Below are 27,585 nucleotides of genomic sequence, written 5' to 3'. Positions count from 1 at the left end.
CAATTTGGTCTCCCTCTTCTCCTTGTTCCCTCCATCTCCGACACATATATCCTCTTGGTCAATCTTTCCTCACTCATCCTCTCCATGTGCCCAAACCACTTCAAAACACCCTCTTCTGCTCTCTCAACCACGCTCTTTTTATTTCCACACATCTCTCTTACCCTTACGTTACTCACTCGATCAAACCACCTCACACCACACATTGTCCTCAAACATCTCATTTCCAGCACATCCATCCTCCTGCGCACGACTCTATCCATAGCCCACGCCTCGCAACCATACAACATTGTTGGAACCACTATTCCTTCAAACATACCCATTTTTGCTTTCCGAGATAATGTTCTCGACTTCCACACATTCTTCAAGGCCCCCAGGATTTTCGCCCCCTCCCCCACCCTATGATCCACTTCCGCTTCCATGGTTCCATCCGCTGCCAGATCCACTCCCAGATATCTAAAACACTTCACTTCCTCCAGTTTTTCTCCATTCAAACTCACCTCCCAATTGACTTGACCCTCAACCCTACTGTACCTAATAACCTTGCTCTTATTCACATTTACTCTTAACTTTCTTCTTCCACACACTTTTCCAAACTCAGTCACCAGCTTCTGCAGTTTCTCACATGAATCAGCCACCAGCGCTGTATCATCAGCGAACAACAACTGACTCACTTCCCAAGCTCTCTCATCCCCAACAGACTTCATACTTGCCCCTCTTTCCAAAACTCTTGCATTTACCTCCCTAACAACCCCATCCATATATATATATATTTTTTTTTTTTCTTAGTTATAGTCTGTTTGATATGATTTTTCTCTAACCCTCACCCTTCATATGACTACTGTTTGTGTATTATGGGTAGAGAGTTGTACACTCATTTTTCCCTGTCTATGTGGGTATGCTCTCATTGCTTATAGGACAACAGAGGAGAGAATTGTAAGTTTTAAAATCTGAAAAACCTTTCCCAAGAGAGGGCCTTAGTATCAGTTTTTCCTTTTTCATCCTGTCCTTGTCTACATTCTTTTTGTGACTGCCTTGAGATGGTGCCATGATATGTGGATTGTGATCTCTGAATGGCCAGGAGCAGGTGGTTTAGTGAAGGTGACTTAGTGATGGTTGCTTAATTGGCTGAGAGCAGTCCTGATAGTCATACAAAATGCCTTTGTGATTCTAGTATCAACTGAAAAGGTTGCATGAATAAGAGCTACCTCACCAATATTCAGAAGGTTAGAATGATCCAAACCCTGATATAACACAAGGAATATCCCATTACTCATGTGACACTACCACAGAGATTTTCAAAGCAAAATGGTATAAGGTATAAGTTTGTTGAGTATTCCTGGTAAATTATATGGGAGGGTATTGATTGAGAGGGTGAAGGCATGTACAGAGCATCAGATTGGGGAAGAGCAGTGTGGTTTCAGAAGTGGTAGAGGATGTGTGGATCAGGTGTTTGCTTTGAAGAATGTATGTGAGAAATACTTAGAAAAGCAAATGGATTTGTATGTAGCATTTATGGATCTGGAGAAGGCATATGATAGAGTTGATAGAGATGCTCTGTGGAAGGTATTAAGAATATATGGTGTGGGAGGAAAGTTGTTAGAAGCAGTGAAAAGTTTTTATCGAGGATGTAAGGCATGTGTACGTGTAGGAAGAGAGGAAAGTGATTGGTTCTCAGTGAATGTAGGTTTGCGGCAGGGGTGTGTGATGTCTCCATGGTTGTTTAATTTGATTATGGATGGGGTTGTTAGGGAGGTAAATGCAAGAGTTTTGGAAAGAGGGGCAAGTATGAAGTCTGTTGGGGATGAGAGAGCTTGGGAAGTGAGTCAGTTGTTGTTCGCTGATGATACAGCGCTGGTGGCTGATTCATGTGAGAAACTGCAGAAGCTGGTGACTGAGTTTGGTAAAGTGTGGAAGAAGAAAGTTAAGAGTAAATGTGAATAAGAGCAAGGTTATTAGGTACAGTAGGGTTGAGGGTCAAGTCAATTGGGAGGTGAGTTTGAATGGAGAAAAACTGGAGGAAGTGAAGTGTTTTAGATATCTGGGAGTGGATCTGGCAGCGGATTGAACCATGGAAGCGGAAGTGGATCATAGGGTGGGGGAGGGGGCGAAAATTCTGGGAGCCTTGAAGAATGTGTGGAAGTCAAGAACATTATCTCGGAAAGCAAAAATGGGTATGTTTGAAGGAATAGTGGTTCCAACAATGTTGTATGATTGCGAGGCGTGGGCTATGGATAGAGTTGTGCGCAGGAGGATGGATATGCTGGAAATGAGATGTTTGAGGACAATGTGTGGTGTGAGGTGGTTTGATCGAGTGAGTAACGTAAGGGTAAGAGAGATGTGTGGAAATAAAAAGAGCGTGGTTGAGAGAGCAGAAGAGGGTGTTTTGAAGTGGTTTGGGCACATGGAGAGGATGAGTGAGGAAAGATTGACCAAGAGGATATATGTGTCGGAGGTGGAGGGAAGGAGGAGAAGAGGGAGACCAAATTGGAGGTGGAAAGATGGAGTGAAAAAGATTTTGTGTGATTGGGGCCTGAACATGCAGGAGGGTGAAAGGAGGGCAAGGAATAGAGTGAATTGGAGCGATGTGGTATACCGGGGTTGACGTGCTGTCAGTGGATTGAATCAAGTCATGTGAAGCGTCTGGGGTAAACCATGGAAAGCTGTGTAGGTATGTATATTTGCGTGTGTGGACGTATGTATATACATGTGTATGGGGGGGGTTGGGCCATTTCTTTCGTCTGTTTCCTTGCGCTACCTCGCAAACGCGGGAGACAGCGACAAAGTATAATAAAATAAAAAAAAATATATATATATGTATATACATTTAAATGTATAGGTATGTATATGTGCGTGTGTAGACGTGTATGTATATACATGTGTATGTGGGTGGGTCGGGCCATTCTTTCATCTGTTTCTTTGCGCTACCTCGTTAACGCGGGAGACCGACAAAGTATAAAAAGGGAAAAAATATATTATATGCCCATACACACACATATACATACTGCATACTAGAATTGATACACTGGACTCATACAGAAGTCCTGTTTTACTCCTGACAGCACTGGCAGTACATATTTTCATAAAATACACAAGTTGGTGACTGGGAGCAATAATGTCATGTTATCTGTGATGATGCACTGTTTACTTCAGTCTCTGAGGATAGCTGAAGTTCCTGATCTGAAAGTGGATGAAAATGTAATATTGAAGATTTAGGGCTATGTTTCAGAGGGGTTCCACCCCAGATGATAAGTTTTAGGTATGGATAGTTGTACTACACCTTGGTATCACCCATTGGTGACTAGGATGTTGAATGTCACAGCTTTGGCAACCACAAACCAAAGTGTTAATTTGTGAAGATATCCAGCAGGGTTGGATGGTATTGCTGTGGAATTTATTAAAAAAGGGGGTGACTGTATTGTTGACTGGTTGGTAAGGTTATTTAATGTATGTATGACTCATGGTGAGGTGCCTGAGGATTGGTGGAATGCCTGCATAGTGCCACTGTACAAAGGCAAAGGGGACAAAGGCGAGTGCTCAAATTACAGAGGTATAAGTTTGTTGAGTATTCCTGGGAAATTATATGGGAGGGTATTGATTGAGAGGGTGAAGGCATGTACAGAGCATCAGATTGGGGAAGAGCAGTGTGGTTTCAGAAGTGGTAGAGGATGTGTGGATCAGGTGTTTGCTTTGAAGAATGTATGTGAGAAATACTTAGAAAAGCAAAGGAATTTGTATGTAGCATTTATGGATCTGGAGAAGGCATATGATAGAGTTGATAGAGATGCTCTGTGGAAGGTATTAAGAATATATGGCGTGGGAGGCAAGTTGTTAGAAGCAGTGAAAAGTTTTTATCGAGGATGTAAGGCATGTGTACGTGTAGGAAGAGAGGAAAGTGATTGGTTCTCAGTGAATGTAGGTTTGCAGCAGAGGTGTGTGATGTCTCCATGGTTGTTTAATTTGTTTATGGATGGAGTTGTTAGGGAGGTGAATGCAAGAGTTTTGGAAAGAGGGGCAAGTATGCAGTCTGTTGTGGATCAGAGAGCTTGGGAAGTGAGTCAGTTGTTGTTCGCTGATGATACAGTGCTGGTGGCTGATTCATGTGAGAAACTGCAGAAGCTGGTGACTGAGTTTGGTAAAGTGTGTGAGAGAAGAAGGTTGAGAGTAAATGTGAATAAGAGCAAGGTTATTAGGTACAGTAGGGTTGAGGGTCAAGTCAATTGGGAGGTAAGTTTGAATGGAGAAAAACTGGAGGAAGTGAAATGTTTCAGATATCCGGGAGTGGATCTGGCAGCGGATGGAACCATGGAAGTGGAAGTGAATCATAGGGTGGGGGAGGGGGCGAAAATTTTGGGAGCGTTGAAGAATGTGTGGAAGTCGAGAACATTATCTCGGAAAGCAAAAATGGGTATGTTTGAAGGAATAGTGGTTCCAACAATGTTGTATGGTTGTGAGGTGTGGGCTATGGATAGAGTTGTGCACAGGAGGGTGGATGTGCTGGAAATGAGATATTTGAGGACAATATGTGGTGTGAGGTGGTTTGATCGAGTAAGTAATGTAAGGGTAAGAGAGATGTGTGGTAATAAAAAGAGTGTGGTTGAGAGAGCAGAAGAGGGTGTTTTGAAATGGTTTGGGCACATGGAGAGAATGAGTGAGGAAAGATGGACCAAGAGGATATATGTGTCGGAGGTGGAGGGAACGAGGAGAAGTGGGAGACCAAATTGGAGGTGGAAAGATGGAGTGAAAAAGATTTTGAGTGATTGGGGCCTGAACATGCAGGAGGGTGAAAGGCGGGCAAGGAATAGAGTGAATTGGAACGATGTGGTATACCGGGGCCAACATGCTGTCAATGGATTGAACCAGGGCATGTGAAGCGTCTGGAGTAAACCATGGAAAGTTCTGTAGGGCCTGGATGTGGAAAGGGAGCTGTGGTTTCAGTGCATTATTACATGACAGCTAGAGACTGAGTGTGAACGAATGGGGCCTTTGTTGTCTTTTCCTAGCACTACCTCGCTCACATGCGGGGGGAAGGGAGTTGTTATTACATGTGTGGTGGGGTGGCGATGGGAATGAATAAAGGCAGACAGTATGAATTATGTACACATGTATATATGTATATGTCTGTGTGTTTATATACATATATACGTTGAGATGTATAGGTATGTATATTTGCGTGTGTGGACGCGTATGTATATACATGTGTATGTGGGTGGGTTGGGCCATTTTTTCGTCTGTTTCCTTGCGCTACCTCGCTAACATGGGAGACAGGAACAAAGCAAAATAAATATAATAAATATCTGTCCATTCAATAAGCTTGGAATTGAAAGACCCAAATGTCCCTGCTTGATCTGTGACAAAGGTATTAGGTCAAATAGTAAAGCCATATCCTGTGACATATGAGCAGTGAATACATATTACATGTTGCAATATTTTCAACTCTGTATATGATGATGCTGCTGTATCAGGTAAATTGATCCCCTTATTGTGTAACAGATGTGCTGTAGAATCTCTTGTTAACTGTGATACTGATTGACTGGATGATGACTGGGATCAACACCTAACAGAAGATATCCACATTACCAGTGGAGACATACCCTCCAATCCTGACCAGGGTGGTGACCATGTCACAGCATTTGATACACCTAGCCCACCTTCTGATGCTGATCCAATTCAGTTTCAGTGCTTCCATTGAGAGGGGCTCCACTTTCTCCACCTCAACACTTATCGCCTGCTTCCCAAGCTTGAAAAGATAAAACTTATTGCAAATAAGAAGAGTGGCCCATTTAGTCTTGACAGAAATGTGACACGATGAGTCAGTTGGTGACTTAGAAGTCAGGATACCAAGAAATATCTTTTGTCAATGCAATCAGAATGGGTACAATTGTGGTGCATGTGTGTGTTCAACGGGAACTCTTTGGCATTCAATCTACATCCAAATCTATTCAAGGATGACCTAGAGAATGATTGGGTTGAGATTTCCTGCCCAAGACTTATCTCACTCTGACTGGAGTCTACTGTGTCCACTAAAGCAGGATGACTTTTATGAACAATTAGAACAATTGTGTCCCAAGAACTGTTGTTATGAAAATTATGAATGTAATGAGCTTGGTGACTTTCGTACAGATGTACTGTCAACTGGAAATGCTCTTGTGAATGCCTTGTGTAATTTTGAATGAATGTATGGTTTTCAACAGTTGATAGTGGAACCAACTCATGTGTGTTTCTGAATCTGTTTTGATTTGATTATTTTATCTTATTATGAGAAGATGTTACAGTCAAGTGTTATTAGTATTGGTCAAAGTGACCTTATGCTAACACACTGCTCTAGCAAGGTCACACAATTTCTGATAAAAAAAAACTTGCTTTTTGGGTTTAATATATTAAACAATAGAGCAAGGAGAGGTTTGGTTAGGTTAGGTTAGGTTAGGTTTGAATGTTGTTCAATACCAGTGTTGTGTAAATCGTACATGAGTGTATGTAAGGCCCCCAGGTTTCTCCACCCAGATTGTTATTTCCATGTGTGGCAGGGTGGCAGTGGGAATGAATAAGAGCAGACAGTATGAATTATGTACATATGTATATATGTATATGTCTGTGTGTGTATATATATATGTATACATTGAGATGTATAGGTATGTATATGTGCTTGTGTGGACGTGTATGTATATACATGTGTATATGGGTGGGTTGGGCCGTTCTTTTGTCTGTTTCCTTGTGCTACCCCGTTAATGTGGGAGACAGCAACAAAGTATAATAAATGATAAATAAAGGTCTTTTGTAATTGCCTCTCCACTCAAGCATATTACGAATGTGTCTCTAAATGGCACCATGACATTATCTGAAGATGGCTAGGGTTGTGCGTTTGTAAAACGGAAAAGTGAAAACAGATTCTAGTAATGAACCTATGGCTGTACATAGAATCACTTCTAAAGTGTTCTTATGTATTGTATAACCATTTAAATGAATTGATTGATGAACACATTCTAATGTATGAGTTCCAGTCTGGATTTAGATTGCCATTCTCAACTGATAGTCTTATACATCTCTCAGATTATATCAATTTGATTGTAAGAGTGGTAGTTATAGGGGTTTGGTTATATTAGATCTATAAAGAACTTTTGATACTGGAAATCATATCTTAGTAAGGTAGCACCAGGGGCAGATATAGAAATTATCTCATTCACTCACATCTATCTTATTGCCTAAAAATCAAGATGTATTGGGCTAGATGAAAATTCTGTGCTTTGGTTTCAGTCATATCAGATAGATAGGCCATAGGTTGTATGTGTTCATGGAGAACTGATGCTAAAGGTAGGCCATAGGTTGTATGTGTTCATGGAGAACTGATGCTAAAGGTATAACTTAAAAGAGTTTCAGAAGGTTCTGTGCTCTTGCATTTTCTGTTTGTGACACAGTATTGCCAGTATATAGCACAGTTTGATATAACAGTCTTGATGTTACACAAGTACCTAAATTACTTTTACTGTAACATGAGCCATCATGATACAGTACAAATCCAGCTTGCCATGCAGCATGGGGTGCCAGTGCTGTTCATGCCATTGTCTGCTGTGCCAATTCTCTGCTAGCATTTAAAGAGTGAGGAAGCATGGTTTGTTACTTGTATATCTCTCAACTTCTCCCTATTTGAAGTAGTTACCACTCTGCCCAGGCATCTAGCATGTACTCGTACAGCCAGTGAACTTGTCAAGAGGGATAGGAAGACCTTTTCCCTACAGGAAAAGTTCAAGACATTGAATGAAGTTAAGTGTGGGTCTAACACAAAAGAATTTAATCATTATACTATTGATGATAGTTGCATCTTCACTATAAAGAAGAAAAGCAGACATATAAGGAAAGCCTTTTCTCAGACATTTGTTTTGAAGATAGCAATGCATCAAGATGCCAACATATATGAAAATGGTGGCTGTCCTAAAATTCAGCATGCAAGAAATGCAGGTGCAATGGTTTCCTATGACTGGGCAAATGACTGAAAGTAAAGCCATTGAGATTCAAATGGAGCTGATGAAGAAAGAACATGAGCTGGTCAGTGAAAGTAAAATTACCCAGGGCTGCCTTCATCATTTTATCAGATGTGGCAGCCTGAAAAATGTGATTCTGTCAGGTGAGGCAGCAGCATTTGATGCACAAGCTGCAGATCACACAGAGATGAAAATATTAGAAAATTACAGAGAAAGGCTACATGCCAAGTCAGGTATGGAACAGTGACAAGACAGGGTTTACAGAAAAAGATGCTAAGGGTTTACAGAAAAAGATGCTAAAGAAAACATTCCTTTTGAAGACTGAAGTAAAGGCTATCTGTTTTAAGGCTATTAAAGACTGTATCACACAGTGGTTGGAGAATGCAAATTCATGTCCAAATGTCTATCAGGGTGCCTCAGCAGTTTTTATTAAAAAGGTATAAAGATATATGTTGGTATGTTTTTCTTATATTTGTGTTATTATTTGTTTTAACAGTGTGATATAATGTAATGAATGGAAAAGATAAACTATACAGTATTGACATATGCACTTAAGGACAAGTAAAGAGTAAATAAAATCAAATTTTTATGGAAAGAAAACTAATGGTAAATTAAACACATGTACATTACATATCCCTGTAGATAGGGGCAAAAGAATACTTCCTGCAAATTCCTGCATGTCATAGAAAGTGACTGAGAGGGTTGGGAGCAAGAGCTGGAAATCCTCCCCTCCTGTTTTACTTTTCCAAAAGAAGGAACAAAAATGCAGGCCAAGTGAGAATTTTTTTTCTGAGGTTCAATCTTGGTAATCTGTTCTTGACACTACCTCACTAATCTGGGAAATGGTAAACGTGTGAAAAAAAAATTTGCATTATATTTCTTGAGCAACATGCAAGTGAATAGAATTAAGTAAGAAGCATGAAAAAAGAAAGCCTTACACGTACCTAAGTAATGTTGATCAACAATGGTACCATGAAGTAAGGTCATCATTACTTACAAGACAAATATAAGAACATCTTCCCAAGCTTTCATCTGTTTTCCAAGACCTCTTGAGGGGGAATAACTAAAGTATATTGGTTAAGGAATATGAAGAAATCCAATAGCAAGGCTCGTAGCTTAACCCACACTACGTAAGAACACTTTTTCATCTTATTTTTTGGCACCTGAGGAACATGGTGTTTAAACCGACCTCATATGAATTCATTCAGGGCTGTGACCCAATATTGCTGTTTTTTATTCAGCAAATAATTAAGGGAATTTGTCATCAAGTCATCCTGTCTACATATGCATAAGGTGGAAGATTTGGAAGACAGACGAAAGCTTGGGAAAGTGTTTTGTTTTTCCTGTGATTTATGAAGGTGTACTTAATCAATTATATTGTTTGATGTTCTTGAGCAAGACATCATATTTGGCAGACATGTAACATTGTTGGCGGATTGAGGGTTGGGTGATAAGTTGGCTCAAGATCAGGGAGCAGATATTGTAGCTGGCACATTATTTTCTGTATGTGCTTTTTACAGTTTGTAACACTTATCTCTTTAGTAGGTTCTTGATTAATTCATACTATAAAAGTGAATTACTGAGGTGTTTGCTTTGAAGAATGTATGTGAGAAATACTTAGAAAAGCAAATGGATTTGTATGTAGCATTTATGGATCTGGAGAAGGCATATGATAGAGATGATAGAGATGCTCTGTGGAAGGTATTAAGAATATATGGTGTGGGAGGCAAGTTGTTAGAAGCAGTGAAAAGTTTTTATCGAGGATGTAAGGCGTGTGTACATGTAGGAAGAGAGGAAAGTGATTGGTTCTCAGTAAATGTAGGTTTGCGACAGGGGTGTGTGATATCTCCATGGTTGTTTAATTTGTTTATGGATGGGGTTGTTAGGGAGGTGAATGAAAGAGTTTTGGAAAGAGGGGCAAGTATGCAGTCTGTTGTGAATGAGAGAGCTTGGGAAGTGAGTCAGTTGTTGTTTGCTGATGATACCGCGCTGATGGCTGATTCATGTGAGAAACTGCAGAAGCTGGTGACTGAGTTTGGTAAAGTGTGTGAAAGAAGAAAGCTGAGAGTAAATGTGAATAAGAGCAAGGTTTTTAGGTATAGTAGGGTTGAGGGTCAAGTCAATTGGGAGGTAAGTTTGAATGGAGAAAAACTGGAGGAAGTAAAGTGTTTTAGATATCTGGGAGTGGATTTGGCAGCAGATGGAACCATGGAAGCGGAAGTGAATCATAGGGTGGGGGAGGGGGCGAAAATTCTGGGAACCTTGAAGAATGTGTGGAAGTCGAGAACATTATCTCGGAAAGCAAAAATGGGTATGTTTGAAGGAATAGTGGTTCCAACAATGTTGTATGGTTGTGAGGCGTGGACTATGGATAGAGTTGTGCGGAGGAGGGTGGATGTGCTGGAAATGAGATGTTTGAGGACAATGTGTGGTGTGAGGTGGTTTGATCGAGTAAGTAATAATAGGGTAAGAGAGATGTGTGGTAATAAAAAGAGTGTGGTTGAGAGAGCAGAAGAGGGTGTTTTGAAATGGTTTGGTCACATGGAGAGAATGAGTGAGGAAAGATTGACCAAGAGGATATATGTGTCTGAGGTGGAAGGAACGAGGAGAAGTGGGAGACCTAATTGGAGGTGGAAAGACGGAGTGAAAAAGATTTTGAGTGGTTAGGTCCTGAACATGCAGGAGGGTGAAAGGTGTGCAAGGAATAGAGTGAATTGGAACGATGTAGTATACCGGGGTCGATGTGCTGTCAATGGATTGAACCAAGGCATGTGAAGCGTCTGGGGTAAACCATGGAAAGTTCTGTGGGGCCTGGATGTGGAAAGCGAGATGTGGTTTCGGTGCATTATTACATGACAGCTAGAGACTGAGTGTGAACGAATGGGGCCTTCGTTGTCTTCCTAGCACTACCTCTTGTACACATGAGGGGAGGGGGATGCCATTTCATGTTTGGCTGGGTGGTGACAGGAGTGGATGAAGGCAGCATGTATATGTCTGTGTATGTATATATATATGTGTATATGAGTGGATGGGCCATCTTCATCTGTTTCCTGGCGCTACCTCACTGACACAGGAAACAGTGACTAAGTATGATAAATAATGTGTATTACACATGACAGCTAGAGACTGAGTGTGAACGAATGTGGCCTTTGTTGTCTTTTCCTAGCACTACCTCTTGTACACATGAGGGGAGGGGGATGCCATTTCATGTTTGGCTGGGTGGTGACAGGAGTGGATGAAGGCAGCATGTATATGTCTGTGTATGTATATATATGTATATCTCTGTATGTGTATATATATATGTATATCTCTGTATGTGTATATATATATGTGTATATGAGTGGATGGGCCATCTTCATCTGTTTCCTGGCGCTACCTCACTGACACAGGAAACAGTGACTAAGTATGATAAATAATGTGTATTACACATGACAGCTAGAGACTGAGTGTGAACGAATGTGGCCTTTGTTGTCTTTTCCTAGCACTACCTCTTGTACACATGAGGGGAGGGGGATGCCATTTCATGTTTGGCTGGGTGGTGACAGGAGTGGATGAAGGCAGCATGTATATGTCTGTGTATGTATATATATATGTGTATATGAGTGGATGGGCCATCTTCATCTGTTTCCTGGCGCTACCTCACTGACACAGGAAACAGTGACTAAGTATGATAAATAATGTGTATTACACATGACAGCTAGAGACTGAGTGTGAACGAATGTGGCCTTTGTTGTCTTTTCCTAGCACTACCTCTTGTACACATGAGGGGAGGGGGATGCCATTTCATGTTTGGCTGGGTGGTGACAGGAGTGGATGAAGGCAGCATGTATATGTCTGTGTATGTATATATATATGTGTATATGAGTGGATGGGCCATCTTCATCTGTTTCCTGGCGCTACCTCACTGACACAGGAAACAGTGACTAAGTATGATAAATAATGTGTATTACACATGACAGCTAGAGACTGAGTGTGAACGAATGTGGCCTTTGTTGTCTTTTCCTAGCACTACCTCTTGTACACATGAGGGGAGGGGGATGCCATTTCATGTTTGGCTGGGTGGTGACAGGAGTGGATGAAGGCAGCATGTATATGTCTGTGTATGTATATATATATGTGTATATGAGTGGATGGGCCATCTTCATCTGTTTCCTGGCGCTACCTCACTGACACAGGAAACAGTGACTAAGTATGATAAATAATGTGTATTACACATGACAGCTAGAGACTGAGTGTGAACGAATGTGGCCTTTGTTGTCTTTTCCTAGCACTACCTCTTGTACACATGAGGGGAGGGGGATGCCATTTCATGTTTGGCTGGGTGGTGACAGGAGTGGATGAAGGCAGCATGTATATGTCTGTGTATGTATATATATGTATATCTCTGTATGTGTATATATATATGTATATGCTTGTTATGTGTATGTTTATATATGTATACATTGATATGCATATGTGTGTGTATGGGCATTTATGTATATATATATGTGTATATGAGTGGATGGGCCATCTTCATCTGTTTCCTGGCGCTACCTCACTGACACAGGAAACAGTGACTAAGTATGATAAATAATGTGTATTACACATGACAGCTAGAGACTGAGTGTGAACGAATGTGGCCTTTGTTGTCTTTTCCTAGCACTACCTCTTGTACACATGAGGGGAGGGGGATGCCATTTCATGTTTGGCTGGGTGGTGACAGGAGTGGATGAAGGCAGCATGTATATGTCTGTGTATGTATATATATGTATACGATGAAATGTATAGGTATATGTGCATGTGTGATCGTATATGTATATACATGTGTATGTGGGTGGGGTCGGCCATTCTTTTGTCTGTTTCCTTGCACTTCCTTGCTAATGCAGGAAACAGCGACAAAGTATAACAATAATGAGTAATTCTTTTTTTTTATTCTTTATCGCTGTCTCCCTTGTTAGTGAGGTAGCACAAGAAAACAGATGAAAGAATGGCCCAACCCACCCACATACACATGTATATACATCCATGTCCACACACGTACATATACATACCTATACATTTCAACATATACATATCCCTGGGGATAGGGGAGAAAGAATACTTCCCATGCATTCCTCATGTGTCGTAGAAGGCGACTAAAGGGGATGGAAGCGGGGGCTGGAAACCCTCCCCTCCTTGTATTTTAACTTTCTAAAAGGTGAAACAGAAGAAGGAGTCACACGGGGAGTGCTCATCCTCCTCGGAGGCTCAGATTGGGGTGTCTAAATGTGTGTGGATGTGACCAAGATGAGAAAAAAGGAGAGATAGGTAGTATGTTTGAGGAAAGGAACCTGGATGTTTTGGCTCTGAGTGAAACGAAGCTCAAGGGTAAAGGGGAAGAGTGGTTTGGGAATGTCTTGGGAGTAAAGTCAGGGGTTAGTGTGAGGACAAGAGCAAGGGAAGGAGCAGCACTACTCCTGAAACAGGAGTGGTAGGAGTATGTGATAGAGTGTAAGAAAGTAAACTCTAGATTGATATGGCTAAAACTGAAAGTGGATGGAGAGAGATGGGTGATTATTGGTGCATATGCACTTGGGCATGAGAAGAAAGATCATGAGAGGCAAGTGTTTTGGGAGCAGCTGAGTGAGTGTGTTAGTAGTTTTGATGCACGAGACCGGGTTATAGTGATAGGCGATTTAAATGCAAAGGTGAGTAATGTGGCAGTTGAGGGAATAATTGGTGTACATGGGGTGTTCAGTGTTGTAAATGGAAATGGTGAAGAGCTTGTAAAGGACTGGTGATTGGGAATACCTGGTTTAAAAAGAGAGATATAGATAAGTATACGTATGTAAGTAGGAGAGATGGTCAGAGAGCGTTATTGGATTACGTGTTAATTGATAGGCGCGCGAAAGAGAGACTTTTGGATGTTAACGTGTTGAGAGGTGCAACTAGAGGGGTGTCTGATCATTATCTTGTGGAGGCGGAGGTGAAGATTTGGAGAGGTTTTCAGAAAAGAAGAGAGAATGTTGGGGTGAAGAGAGTGGTGAGAGTAAGTGAGCTTGGGAAGGAGACTTGTGTGAGGAAGTACCAGGAGAGACTGAGTACAGAATGGAAGAAAAAGGTAAGAACAAATGATGTAAGAGGAGTGCGGGAGGAATGGGATGTATTTAGGGAAGCAGTATTAAGAGTATATGGTGTGGGAGATAAGTTGCTAGAAGCAGTGAACAGGTTTTACCAAGAATATAAGGCATGTGGACAAGTAAGAAGAGTGAAGAGTGATTGGTTCCCAGTGAATGTTGGGTTGTGGGAGGGGTGTGTGCTGTCCCCATGGTTGTTAGATTTATTTATGGAAGGTTGGTTAGGGAGCTAAATGCAAGAGTTTTGAAGAGAGGGGTGAGTATGCAGTCTGTTGGGGATGAGAGGGTCTGGGAAATGAGTCAGTTGTTTTTCGCCGATGATACAGCTGTAGTGGCTAATTCAAGTGAGAAACTGCAGATATTGGTGACTGTATTTGGAAAAGTGTGTGAAAGAAGAAAGTTGAGAGTAAATGTGAATAAGAGCAAGGTTATTATGTTCAGTAAGTTGAGGGACAAATAAATTGGGATGTAAGTTTGAATGGAGAAAAATTGGAGGAAGTGAAGTATTTTAGATATCTGGGAGTGGACTTAGTAGTGGATGGAACCATGGAAGCAGAAGTGAGTCACAGGGTGGGGGAGGAGGCAAAGGTTATGGGAGTGATGAAGAATGTGTGGAAGAAAAGGTTACCTGGGAGAGCAAAATTGAGTATGTCTGAAGGAATAGTAGTTCCAAGAATGTTATATGGAACCTTGCGAGGCATGGGCTATGGATAGGGTGAGGAGATGTGTGGAAATAAAAAGTGTGTGGTTGAGAGAGCAGAAGAGGGTTGTTGAAATGGTTTGGACATATGGAGAGGTGTGAAGAAAGATTAACAAAGAGGATGTATGTGTCAGAAGTGAAGGGAACAAGGAGAAGTGGGAGACCAAATTGGAGGCAGAAGGATGGAGTGGAAAGATTTTGAGTGATCAGGGCCTGAACATACAGGAGGGTGAAAGGCATGCAAGGAATAGAGTGAATTGGAATGATGTGGTATACCAGGGTTGACCTGCTGTCAATGGACTGAACCAGGGCATGTGAAACCTGCCACATACATCATCAGCACAGATGCATTCTCCAGTAGATGTGATTGAAAATCCTGAAAAATTTTGGCTGTTGCTTGTGTTGCATTATGCATTTAGAAAAATTAATATTTCAAGTATTTCCACATGGGCAAATTTAAATTCTGTAACACATTTACTGGTACTGATTTACAAATTTGGAAATGCAGGCAACCTGTGTAAATCACTGTCCAGAAATTGTTGTCCAATTACCCTATAGTCATTAGTTGTTGAATTAATTAAAACCATTATATGGGAAAATATTTTAAAACAGTTTGTGGACCACCATTTGATAAACAATTCTTGGCATGATTCTTTAGTGAAATTGCTTTTTCTGACAAATGTGTTTAATATCTTTTATGAAATAATCATCATGTATGATGAAAGTAAGCAGTTTATGTCATTTATTTAGATTTTCAAAAAGCATTTGATAAATTTACACATCAAAGTTTACCAACAAAAGTTAAGTTTCATGCTATAAATGGGGTTTTCCTTCAGTGGTAAGGAAATTGGCTGACTGGTACAAAACAAAGAGTTATGATTAGTGGCCATGCTTCTGAATGGTTTGACTTAACTTGTCATGTGCTACAGGGATCAGTCTTTGGGCCCATCTCTCATATATAATTTCTCATTTTTAATGATATTGCTTTTAATGGGTTGTATTATAAGATATTGAATCAATTCATGGATGATGCTAAGTAGGGAAATATATATACAACAGAAATTGAATGTCTGCAGCTTCAGACTGATTTAGGCAAACTGATAGGCTTGGCTCAAAGGTGGCAAATTGATTTTGATTTTGATGTGCAAAGTTTTACATATTTTTAGTAAAAATGAAAAGGCAGGCTGTGATATTCATTCTGTTAAGCTACAAAAAAGTCTTGGGTGTAATGATCTCTGATGACCAAACGTAAAGCAAGCAATGCAGAGAAGCAGAAAAAGGGCAAGAAAATTCTTAGATTCATTGATAGGGCTTTCAGACATAATTTAGGAAAGTTAAGGGAAATTATCCTCGCTCTTTACAACTCACTGGTGCATCTCAGTCTCGAATTTTATCTTCAGTTTTGATCATCATTCTTGAGGAAAAGATTTGAATTGCTTGAGAAAAGACATAAACAGAATGGAGAGAGTATAGAGGCGAGTTACCAGGATGATTCCTAGCATGGGAAACAGATCCTATGAATGCCAAGTGGATGAATTATATTTATTTAGCTTAGAAAAAAGAAGGGAAGAGGCGATACAGTAAAAGGACCTAATTCAGTATTTGTCTCCATAATTTCAGTTCAACAAGCTATGTAAGGATATATTCATCTGATTTCACTTGTAGTAATGGATATAAATGCACAGACACCTCGTACCATGAATGAGGCAAATTACTTTTTCTCCAATAGGATTGTTGACATTTGGAGTTATTTACCAATTATAGTTGAAGGCCATACCATAGTTATTTTAAGCATAGACTTGATGTTTTGCTTCAGTTCCATGACTGATTCTATCTTTACCCCCTTTAGCTAAATGGGAAGTTTACAGGTCTTCCTGTTTGCAAAATGTAAATGACCTAATACTGCACCATACTAATTCAAGAGTTTCTATTCTCTTCCACTATCACAAACAGTCTCGTTAGAACCCAGTGGTCTTTTGCTATTTGTATGCCTTTGCATTCCTAACTAACAAAAATGAAAATTGATGCTCAATGGTATCTGTTTGAATATCCTTCGATAATCTGGCTTTTGGAAAGACATACCAGCATCCCTTCAAATCACTACAGAAGATACATTGTTTATTTCTGCTTGAGTTAAGTCGTCTTTCAAAAGAGTTTTCTGTAAACCCTCTTTCTTCATGTGGGTGTATTCTCATGCTTAGGGAACAGACTGGAAAAGAGAGAAATGTAGGTTTTAAATATATTAAAAGTTATCATTTGGAGCAATTTTTGTGATTACCTCACCCTGCCTTGCCCCCCCCCCCCCCTTCTCTCTCTCTCTCTCTCTCTCTCTCTCTCTCTCTCTCTCTCTCTCTTTCTCTCACTCTCTCTCTATCTATCTATCTATCTCTGTCTCTATCTCTATCTCTCTATCCATCTATCTATCTATCTATTGTGATCGGCAAATTCTGACCTTTGGGGTGGCCAGGAGTAGGTGATGATATTTCGTAATGGTATCTGACTGGCCATAGGCAGGCCTGAAATGAGCAAGCTGTTTCTACAGACATGGTTGAGTGGATGGTGTATGGTGAGTAAGACCTGTGCTTTCTCACTGGAAACACTGAGGGTTGGAAGGTCTGAACCCTGACTTTCCAAGAGAATACCTTAAAGAATCTCCCATGCTTACAGGATGCTGTCTCAGAGGGAAAAGGTTTTTCAGTTTTCAGAATTTGTATTCTTTACCAGAAGTTTTTGAAGCATGGTTTTGTTCATCAAAGCCTGTTTTGGTCCTTAGTGTTTATCTGTTATTCAGGGTTTGTATTACAGTCATCAATAGCTTTGCCATCTTATGTACCTCTGACACAGTCAGTGCAAAACATTCTTTTCTATGCATATTAGGATATTTTTTTACTTTATTTTCACATCTCTCTGTCAGGTGAAGGTATTGCATCTGTGCAAAAATCCCTTCTTACTTTTTGATCTATGAAAAGGTAGCAAGGTATTGTTTTAAGCACAATATACTTTTCAGTTAAGAATTGAAGAAAGAGCTTCAAATTCTTCCATCAAGCTGACTTCTGCTCATCCTCATTTTGCCTAGTTTGTCTAGCATCCTCTCTGGTTGATCTCGCTTTCCTTTTTCTTCTAGGTACATGGAGACTCTGGAACAGGACAATTTTACAGGGAGGAAAACGTAAGAATATTGCTTTGGTCATTACTCATGCACTGGCTGCCTCTTTTTGCTTCATTTCTGAAAACAATTTACTTCATGACTGCTTTTAGCATTTTTAACATAAGTTCATTCTCAGCTTCATCTTTTGAGGGTGTGGTAAGTGTTGGGTTTATTGTATGGGGTTTATTTATTTGAACTTCATAACCTACATTTGCACGTGTATTATTAGCCATCCAGTTTGATATAGTTTGTCTTATTTTTTTCTTTTTGGCTTTAGGTGTCAGAAATGTGTAAGTTGAATTAACTACTAGACAAGACAGAAGACCATAGAATCATTGAATGATAGGTAATGACATTTCTGAAACTGAAAGTGTATTGTTGTATGCAGATGTGTTTGTATTGAGAATGGATAGTGAAATGTTAATGAGAATAGATAGTGAAATATAGAAAGGATTGCTTACTGTAGAAAAGGGTATGTCTGTATAGAGAATAGCATGGGCCATATACATATTGAGTGTGTGTGGTCTTAGAATAATGCTTAATGCCAGAGGAAGTTAAAGATTTTATTGGGTTGTGGATGTAGTTTGACACTATAGGCCTTAATCCCTTAGCTTCCCACTAAGTTATTCTTTCCATCCCTCAAGATTTATGTTTTTAAAGTTGTCTGAAAAATATAGTTAATTTTACATTTTCAAAGATATTCATGTAACAGTGAGAATAAAATCACTTCTGAAATATTTTTCGTCCACTTCTCTCTTTGTAAAAACGTTATATTTTTGTAGATGTTTCAGTACAACAAGCTATAAAAGATAGGTGCAAGAGTAAGGCCATAGTGTCAAGTTAGTTGCAACTTTGCATGTTTTATTGTTTATTTTACCTACTCTGAAATATTGATCAATGATTATTATCTTTTGTCTCATATTGTGAAATATTTCTTTCTTTAATCATTGTTATTCATTGATAATTTTTTCCTAAAAGCAGAATTATGAAAGTAAAATTTTCAGCAGCACCAGTGAGAGGCAGTGTTGTCTAGGTCAGGTGGTTGCAAGTAACACTGCCTCTGCTTTTGCTAGAAAACCTTATCCTGCATCATTTGGACATCTTTTGTAGCTGAAATAGTCGGTTTCCTTAAATTGTCTCTCCACATATTCTACAGACAAATCATCATCAAATAATTCAAGATCATCTGCCTAGTCATCTGAATATAGCTTAAAGCTCTTCAACTTCCTTCCTTGAAAACTCTGAAAAAGTTCTCTCATTGGCATGGCTGGAGGATGTCTGACTATTGGAAGAAATCATTGTGCACTGTAACCACATTTACCACCCAGGCTTGATGCACTGCCTTGAAAATTGAGGTTTTAAACTCAGTGCATGAGTATTTATGTAGAATCATTGTTCAGCTCATGTAAATATCCATCTAGTGGCATTAAGCGGTTAATGACCCTGGCAGATGACTGGCCTAAAGCCCAAACAAGCAAACAACCAATGTATCTCGAGAAATTCAAATAAACTTTAGTGTTGCATCAGTGTTGCAGATCACAATGCCAGCAGCATCTCACCTAAATAGAGGTCTTTAAGTCTTCTGTTAATTGCATGCTTTCTTGTATGAAGAATTTATGCAGTAAGTATTTCGTATCTCAACAGCAAAATATAAGAGACTTCTTTTATATGAATGCCAAAGATTATTGATAATTTCCCTGTGTCTCTATAGTTTAGTTTATTGGAACATGATACTCAGATTATTTAAGAATAAGGAAAGCAAATTTGTTTTGTACTACAGAAGAACCAGCTTGTCTACCAAAAGGTATATTTTACATCCCTCACCATCATGCACGCCGAAATGGATGACACCTTAGATTGTTAAACCATATGTTTCAAGAATATCAGCTGCGTCATTTCAAGCTCATACAGATTTAAGGCAGTCGCCACAAGCAATCCTTTGTGTTTGTTACTTGGAACTTTCAAGAATCTTAGATCTCTTGCCCTCTGCCATCAGATTGTGTTTTTTGTTCTCTGAGGAAGCAAAGATGGCTTTAATCTGCAGGCAACCTACCTTTGTATAGTGCTTCAATCTGACTTGTATTCCAACATTTTAGCCCTACATTACATTTTCTTATACTGTATAACTTTCAACCCTTGCCTGAGTCTACATTTCACTCCTGCCTCCCCCCATAATCAACTCACCACTGTGGTCCACTTTCTTCTCTCTCAGGATCTCATCTTTAAACTGACTTGACTTTTTCTTCACTTTAGCCTCATTTCCCTCATCTGTCAGCTGTTATTGTGGCTTACTTTTGCCTGTTTCTCTTCAAGGGACAATGAGACCTTGGAACTGGAGCATCTTGCAGGCGACAACCGCTCCAGCACTGAGGATGATGCCCCAGCAGTCAAGCGTATTCTGAAGTGAGTAATGCAAGTGGCAGTGGCAAGTTTGTTTTACAGATTATTGGGTACTGCATAGGAAGTGTAGGGAGTCTAGTTAGAACTGCAGGTGTGTGCCATAGATTTTGAAAGGTATTATTTGCAGGATGTAAGGGTACCAGTGAAAGGACATAGAACTTTGCATTTTGGATGCCCATAGCTGAAATGAATTGAGGGAGTAAGTGAATAAGGGGGTTTTGCAGAAAAATATGATTCATAGTGGATGAAGCAGCATGTTTGGCAATTCCCTGTGAGTATATATATATATATATATATATATATATATATATATATATATATATATTCTTTTTATATTTTTATTATACTTTGTCGCTGTCTCCCGCGTTTGCGCGGTAGCGCAAGGAAACAGACGAAAGAAATGGCCCAACCCCCCCCATACACATGTATATACATACGTCCACACACGCAAATATACATACCTACACAGCTTTCCATGGTTTACCCCAGACGCTTCACATGCCTTGATTCAATCCACTGACAGCACGTCAACCCCGGTATACCACATCGCTCCAATTCACTCTATTCCTTGCCCTCCTTTCACCCTCCTGCATGTTCAGGCCCCGATCACACAAAATCTTTTTCACTCCATCTTTCCACCTCCAATTTGGTCTCCCTCTTCTCCTCGTTCCCTCCACCTCCGACACATATATCCTCTTAGTCAATCTTTCCTCCCTCATTCTCTCCATGTGCCCAAACCACTTCAAAACACCCTCTTCTGCTCTCTCAACCACGCTCTTTTTATTTCCACACATCTCTCTTACCCTTACGTTACTCACTCGATCAAACCACCTCACACCACACATTGTCCTCAAACATCTCATTTCCAGCACATCCATCCTCCTGCGCACAACTCTATCCATAGCCCACGCCTCGCAACCATACAACTTTGTTGGAACCACTATTCCTTCAAACATACCCATTTTTGCTTTCCGAGATAATGTTCTCGACTTCCACACATTCTTCAAGGCCCCCAGAATTTTCGCCCCCTCCCCCACCCTATGATCCACTTCCGCTTCCATGGTTCCATCCGCTGCCAGATCCACTCCCAGATATCTAAAACACTTCACTTCCTCCAGTTTTTCTCCATTCAAACTCACCTCCCAATTGACTTGACCCTCAACCCTACTGTACCTAATAACCTTGCTCTTATTCACATTTACTCTTAACTTTCTTCTTCCACACACTTTACCAAACTCAGTCACCAGCTTCTGCAGTTTCTCATATGAATCAGCCACCAGCGCTGTATCATCAGCGAACAACAACTGACTCACTTCCCAAGCTCTCTCATCCCCAACAGACTTCATACTTGCCCCTCTTTCCAAAACTCTTGCATTTACCTCCCTAACAACCCCATCCATAAACAAATTAAACAACCATGGAGACATCACACACCCCTGCCGCAAACCTACATTCACTGAGAACCAACCACTTTCCTCTCTTCCTACACGTACACATGCCTTACATCCTCGATAAAAACTTTTCACTGCTTCTAACAACTTTCCTCCCACACCATATATTCTTAATACCTTCCACAGAGCATCTCTATCAACTCTATCATATGCCTTCTCCAGATCCATAAATGCTACATACAAATCCATTTCCTTTTCTAAGTATTTCTCACATACATTCTTCAAAGCAAACACCTGATCCACACATCCTCTACCACTTCTGAAACCACACTGCTCTTCCCCAATCTGATGCTCTGTACATGCCTTCACCCTCTCAATCAATACCCTCCCATATAATTTACCAGGAATACTCAACAAACTTATACCTCTGTAATTTGAGCACTCACTCTTATCCCCTTTGCCTTTGTACAATGGCACTATGCACGCATTCCGCCAATCCTCAGGCACCTCAGCATGAGTCATACATACATTAAATAACCTTACCAACCAGTCAACTATACAGTCACCCCCTTTTTTAATAAATTCCACTGCAATACCATCCAAACCTGCTGCCTTGCCGGCTTTCATCTTCCGCGAAGCTTTCACTACCTCTTCTCTGTTTACCAAATCATTTTCCCTAACCCTCTCACTTTGCACACCACCTCGACCAAAACACCCTATATCTGCCACTCTATCATCAAACACATTCAACAAACCTTCAAAATACTCACTCCATCTCCTTCTCACATCACCACTACTTGTTATCACCTCCCCATTTGCGCCCTTCACTGAAGTTCCCATTTGCTCCCTTGTCTTACGCATTTTATTTACCTCCTTCCAGAACATCTTTTTATTCTCCCTAAAATTTAATGATACTCTCTCACCCCAACTCTCATTTGCCCTTTTTTTCACCTCTTGCACCTTTCTCTTGACCTCCTGTCTCTTTCTTTTATACATCTCCCACTCAATTGCATTTTTTCCCTGCAAAAATCATCCAAATGCCTCTCTCTTCTCTTTCACTAATACTCTTACTTCTTCATCCCACCACTTACTACCCTTTCTAATCAACCCACCTCCCACTCTTCTCATGCCACAAGCATCTTTTGCGCAATCCATCACTGATTCCCTAAATACATCCTATTCCTCCCCCACTCCCCTTACTTCCATTGTTCTCACCTTTTTCCATTCTGTACTCAGTCTCTCCTGGTACTTCCTCACACAGGTCTCCTTCCCAAGCTCACTTACTCTCACCACCCTCTTCACCCCAACATTCACTCTTCTTTTCTGAAAACCCATACAAATCTTTATATATAATTTATATATATATATATATATATATATATATATATATATATATATATATATATATATATATATATATATATAGTCTAATAAGCTTTGTAGTTTAGTGGAATGCCTTGTTGGTAGGAAATATACCATAGACTCAGTTTATACACCATAATTTTTATTAAGATGTGCAGTTGATGAAAATTATTTTACTAAAACAATACAATCTGACATTAGAATAGCAGTGTTATTAATATATTATGAATATGACAGAGATTTAGAACTATATCTTGATCATTAAAACCAAGTTGGACCATCTTCACTGCCCTAAGGACAGACTTTGAATGGGTTCAAAATCAGACTTGCTACCCTGCCTTGAACTGCTAGACAGCACAGTGTGTCTCATCCCGATGTCACTGATATGATTCTTGATGTAGCTGCCTTTGTCAACACTGAGAAACCCATGTCAGTTAAACATCTGAAAAGTACAAATCAGATGAATTCTATCTAATATTCAAGGTCAACTTGAGAATGTTGAGAAACTGGATGATGTCTGGAACAAATTGTGCTGATTTATTCAGTGAAAATAATTATTACTTGGTCAAAAGGGACATTTAAAAGCCGTAGACTGTATAACATGCCATGCTTCACACTAAATGCCCAGTGATAGGGAATCTGTTGTCAGATACTTATGTTGTCATTTTGCTTATTCTATGTGTTTTCCGCAGGTATCCTTGAAGTAGTTGTAGGATCTGCAAGATAATGAGAATTTTTTGGTGCCTATCCTCAAATAAAAGAGAGTGAACAGTTCTAAAATTATGCCAAATCTGGTACTTTTATCTGAAAAAAAAAAATCCCTGTTTTCTGCGCCCAATATATTATAACTTACTTGGAAAATCAAACATGCTCCTCCCTAGCTTTGTCTTCTAGGGTATTGTTATACCAGCCATTGCTCTTACAAAGTGTATGTGTGTGATGTATCCTCTAAGACATGGCTGTTCATTTCCAGTTTCTCTGTTAAAACCAGGAGGATTGGCTGTTGTGATGCCTCATTCATTTCTTATATGGAGAAAGTTTCTTTTTTGTCCCATAACCTTTTCACTTTTTTAAGAATTCTGTCTGTGAACCAATGAGGAGCTCAAATTAATCCATATATTATTTTTCTTTTTGATACACTCATTATATAACTTTTAAACTGACACTGTTTCAATTGGGACACGACTGCTGAAAAAAAACCATAAATATTTTTGATAGCCTATGGTAGCCAGTTTGATATTCCCTTTGTGAGTTGTAGAATGAGGCTAGTTGACACTTTCTCTTAATGTGGGGCTGTGGGAGTCTGTTGCTAATGTACTTCAGTTTATTTGCTGTCTGGATTTTCTTCATTATTCTTTTTATGTTCCTCCTGAAGTCTGTCTTACTTTGTTTTCTTATGAATGCTTTACATCTGTTCATGATATGAATGGAATATTTGTGCTTTCTTTAACCCTTAAAAGCTCCGATAGTTATCTGACATTCCATGCAGGAGGTCTTCTGTCATCAAATTATTTTTAGTGCACAGTCTAACTTATGAATCTATTTTTACATCCAACTGACTTTTCGTAGCATTGATAATCTTTAGAGGTGTCTTCCATCACCAGAGAATTGCAGAAAAACATTTTGCTTTCCTCAGTACCCCAGCAAGCACAATAGGCTCACAGACATCAACCTACAGGTTGTGTGTGCATGTTTACCCTGCAGAAAATTTGTAGGCTGTTGGATTACTGAAGAGACAAGGAAAAACACTTGTATGTATCAGTTGGCAAGGAAATAGATAAGGTGACTTATTAATTATGCTATAGAATACATAAGGAGAATGGAGGGCAGCACCGGAAGGCGCCCCAGCAACTCGAGGATTAACCCTGTTTTCGCCTATAGTTACATGATAGCTGTGCCTAATTTTCTTCATACATAATCTTGGGGTGATGTAGGACTTAATGATGGGCTGAAAGCTAGAATATTTCTAAAGAAAAAACTACAGCATCCTTCCCACTTGTGCTATCTACTCTTGTTTATTACTCTACATTCTCAGTTTGTACAACGTATTTAAAAAAAAAAAAAATATTCACGTTATTACCACCAACACTGTGCCTGTGTATGAAATTGAATTGTGAAAATAATCTCAAGGAAACAAAGCCTTCAGTATCCACCCGATATGTAACCACATTTTTATTGGGTGTAATATTTGTAAATACATTTATATTATTTACCACCGGTGCTCTGCCTGGGATGACATAAGAGTACATAGTGAAAAAAATCAAGATAAAGAGACATCTTCCCATTACTAGATCTGTTCATGGTATTCTATGCCAGTGCCACACCTGCATATAATGTATAAGTATGTGGTGAAAAAAATTTAAGAGAAAGAGACAGCATCTTCCCATTATTAGAGATATTCATGATCACCACCAGTGCTCTGCCTGTGTATGAAATGATAATTTATGTTGAATATAGTTCAAGAAAAAAGATATCTTTTATGATATATGTTATTAATCACCAGTGCTCTGCCTATATGGAATAAGCGTACAGAGTGAAAAAAAATTTACAGAGAAAGGAGGAAATGAAATCTATTTATAAGTGTATGTCCTTGGAAACCTGTCCATCACTCATTATCTCATAATTATTTCAGAGCCTTGGCACATGTACCAACTTCAACAAAGCAGTAATTCTAAACAGTGGAGTCGCAAAAATTTAGGGATCCTCCAGTACAGATGATTATCAAAACATTTTAAAAAAGAATATTTAAAAAAGAATATTTTAATAATATCATTTGAATGGAAATATAAAGAGAAGTGAAGAAAAACAAAAAGATCAAGCAAATGTACTTTATTTGGTTCTGTACAGAGTTTGTGCACTTGCCACTGATATGCTGGCTTTATTATTGCTATTGACATGACAGATAATGTCATCACTTAAGTACATGATGACCAACACTTTCAGCTTACTTAACTTGCACATGTAATTGTTTTCACTTTTGATAGTGATACACTTTGGAGACTCTTTGCAGGTTGATACCCAGTGAATAAAAGATGATTATGTAAAAAGTTTCACTTCACACCATGGGGTTCATACATATTGCTCTTTTGTATAATTTCCGTATTTTTTATTTATTTATTTATTATACTTTGTCGCTGTCTCCCGCGTTTGCGAGGTAGCGCAAGGAAACAGACGAAAGAAATGGCCCAACCCACCCCCATACACATGTATATACATACGTCCACACACGCAAATATACACACCTACACAGCTTTCCATGGTTTACCCCAGACGCTTCACATGCCTTGATTCAATCCACTGACAGCACGCAACCCCAGTATACCACATCGACCCAATTCACTCTATTCCTTGCCCTCCTTTCACCCTCCTGCATGTTCAGGCCCCGATCACACAAAATCTTTTTCACTCCATCTTTCCACCTCCAATTTGGTCTCCCTCTTCTCCTCGTTCCCTCCACCTCCGACACATATATCCTCTTGGTCAATCTTTCCTCACTCGTTCACTCCATGTGCCCAAACCACTTCAAAACACCCTCTTCTGCTCTCTCAACCACGCTCTTTTTATTTCCACACATCTCTCTTACCCTTACGTTACTCACTCGATCAAACCACCTCACACCACACATTGTCCTCAAACATCTCATTTCCAGCACATCCATCCTCCTGCGCACTACTCTATCCATAGCCCACGCCTCGCAACCATACAACATTGTTGGAACCACTATTCCTTCAAACATACCCATTTTTGCTTTCCGAGATAATGTTCTCGACTTCCACACATTCTTCAAGGCCCCCAGAATTTTCGCCCCCTCCCCCACCCTATGATCCACTTCCGCTTCCATGGTTCCATCCGCTGCCAGATCCACTCCCAGATATCTAAAACACTTCACTTCCTCCAGTTTTTCTCCATTCAAACTCACCTCCCAATTGACTTGACCCTCAACCCTACTGTACCTAATAACCTTGCTCTTATTCACATTTACTCTTAACTTTCTTCTTCCACACACTTTACCAAACTCAGTCACCAGCTTCTGCAGTTTCTCACATGAATCAGCCACCAGCGCTGTATCATCAGCGAACAACAACTGACTCACTTCCCAAGCTCTCTCATCCCCAACAGACTTCATACTTGCCCCTCTTTCCAAAACTCTTGCATTTACCTCCCTAACAACCCCATCCATAAACAAATTAAACAACCATGGAGACATCACACACCCCTGCCGCAAACCTACATTCACTGAGAACCAATCACTTTCCTCTCTTCCTACATGTACACATGCCTTACATCCTCGATAAAAACTTTTCACTGCTTCTAACAACTTTCCTCCCACACCATATATTCTTAATACCTTCCACAGAGCATCTCTATCAACTCTATCATATGCCTTCTCCAGATCCATAAATGCTACATACAAATCCATTTGCTTTTCTAAGTATTTCTCACATACATTCTTCAAAGCAAACACCTGATCCACACATCCTCTACCACTTCTGAAACCACACTGCTCTTCCCC

At 39.8% G+C, this 27,585-nt stretch overlaps 1 protein-coding gene across 1 annotated transcript in view; it reads left to right on the top strand.

The window, feature by feature from the left end:
• The window catches only part of LOC139749653 (uncharacterized), a 913,398-nt gene that overhangs the window by 804,115 nt on the left and 81,698 nt on the right, over window positions 1-27,585 (top strand). The window contains exons 17-20 of the mRNA XM_071663824.1: window positions 7,885-8,209; window positions 16,392-16,404; window positions 17,896-17,940; window positions 20,233-20,322. Of these exons, the coding sequence (XP_071519925.1) occupies window positions 7,885-8,209; window positions 16,392-16,404; window positions 17,896-17,940; window positions 20,233-20,322 (473 nt within the window). The remainder of the gene's footprint in view (window positions 1-7,884; window positions 8,210-16,391; window positions 16,405-17,895; window positions 17,941-20,232; window positions 20,323-27,585) is intronic.

This window comes from Panulirus ornatus, chromosome 7 (assembly GCF_036320965.1).
Source record: "Panulirus ornatus isolate Po-2019 chromosome 7, ASM3632096v1, whole genome shotgun sequence".
Lineage (NCBI taxonomy): Eukaryota > Metazoa > Arthropoda > Malacostraca > Decapoda > Palinuridae > Panulirus > Panulirus ornatus.
The sequence above is the reverse complement of the archived record's forward strand: the minus strand, read 5'-3'. Positions and strand labels throughout refer to the sequence as shown.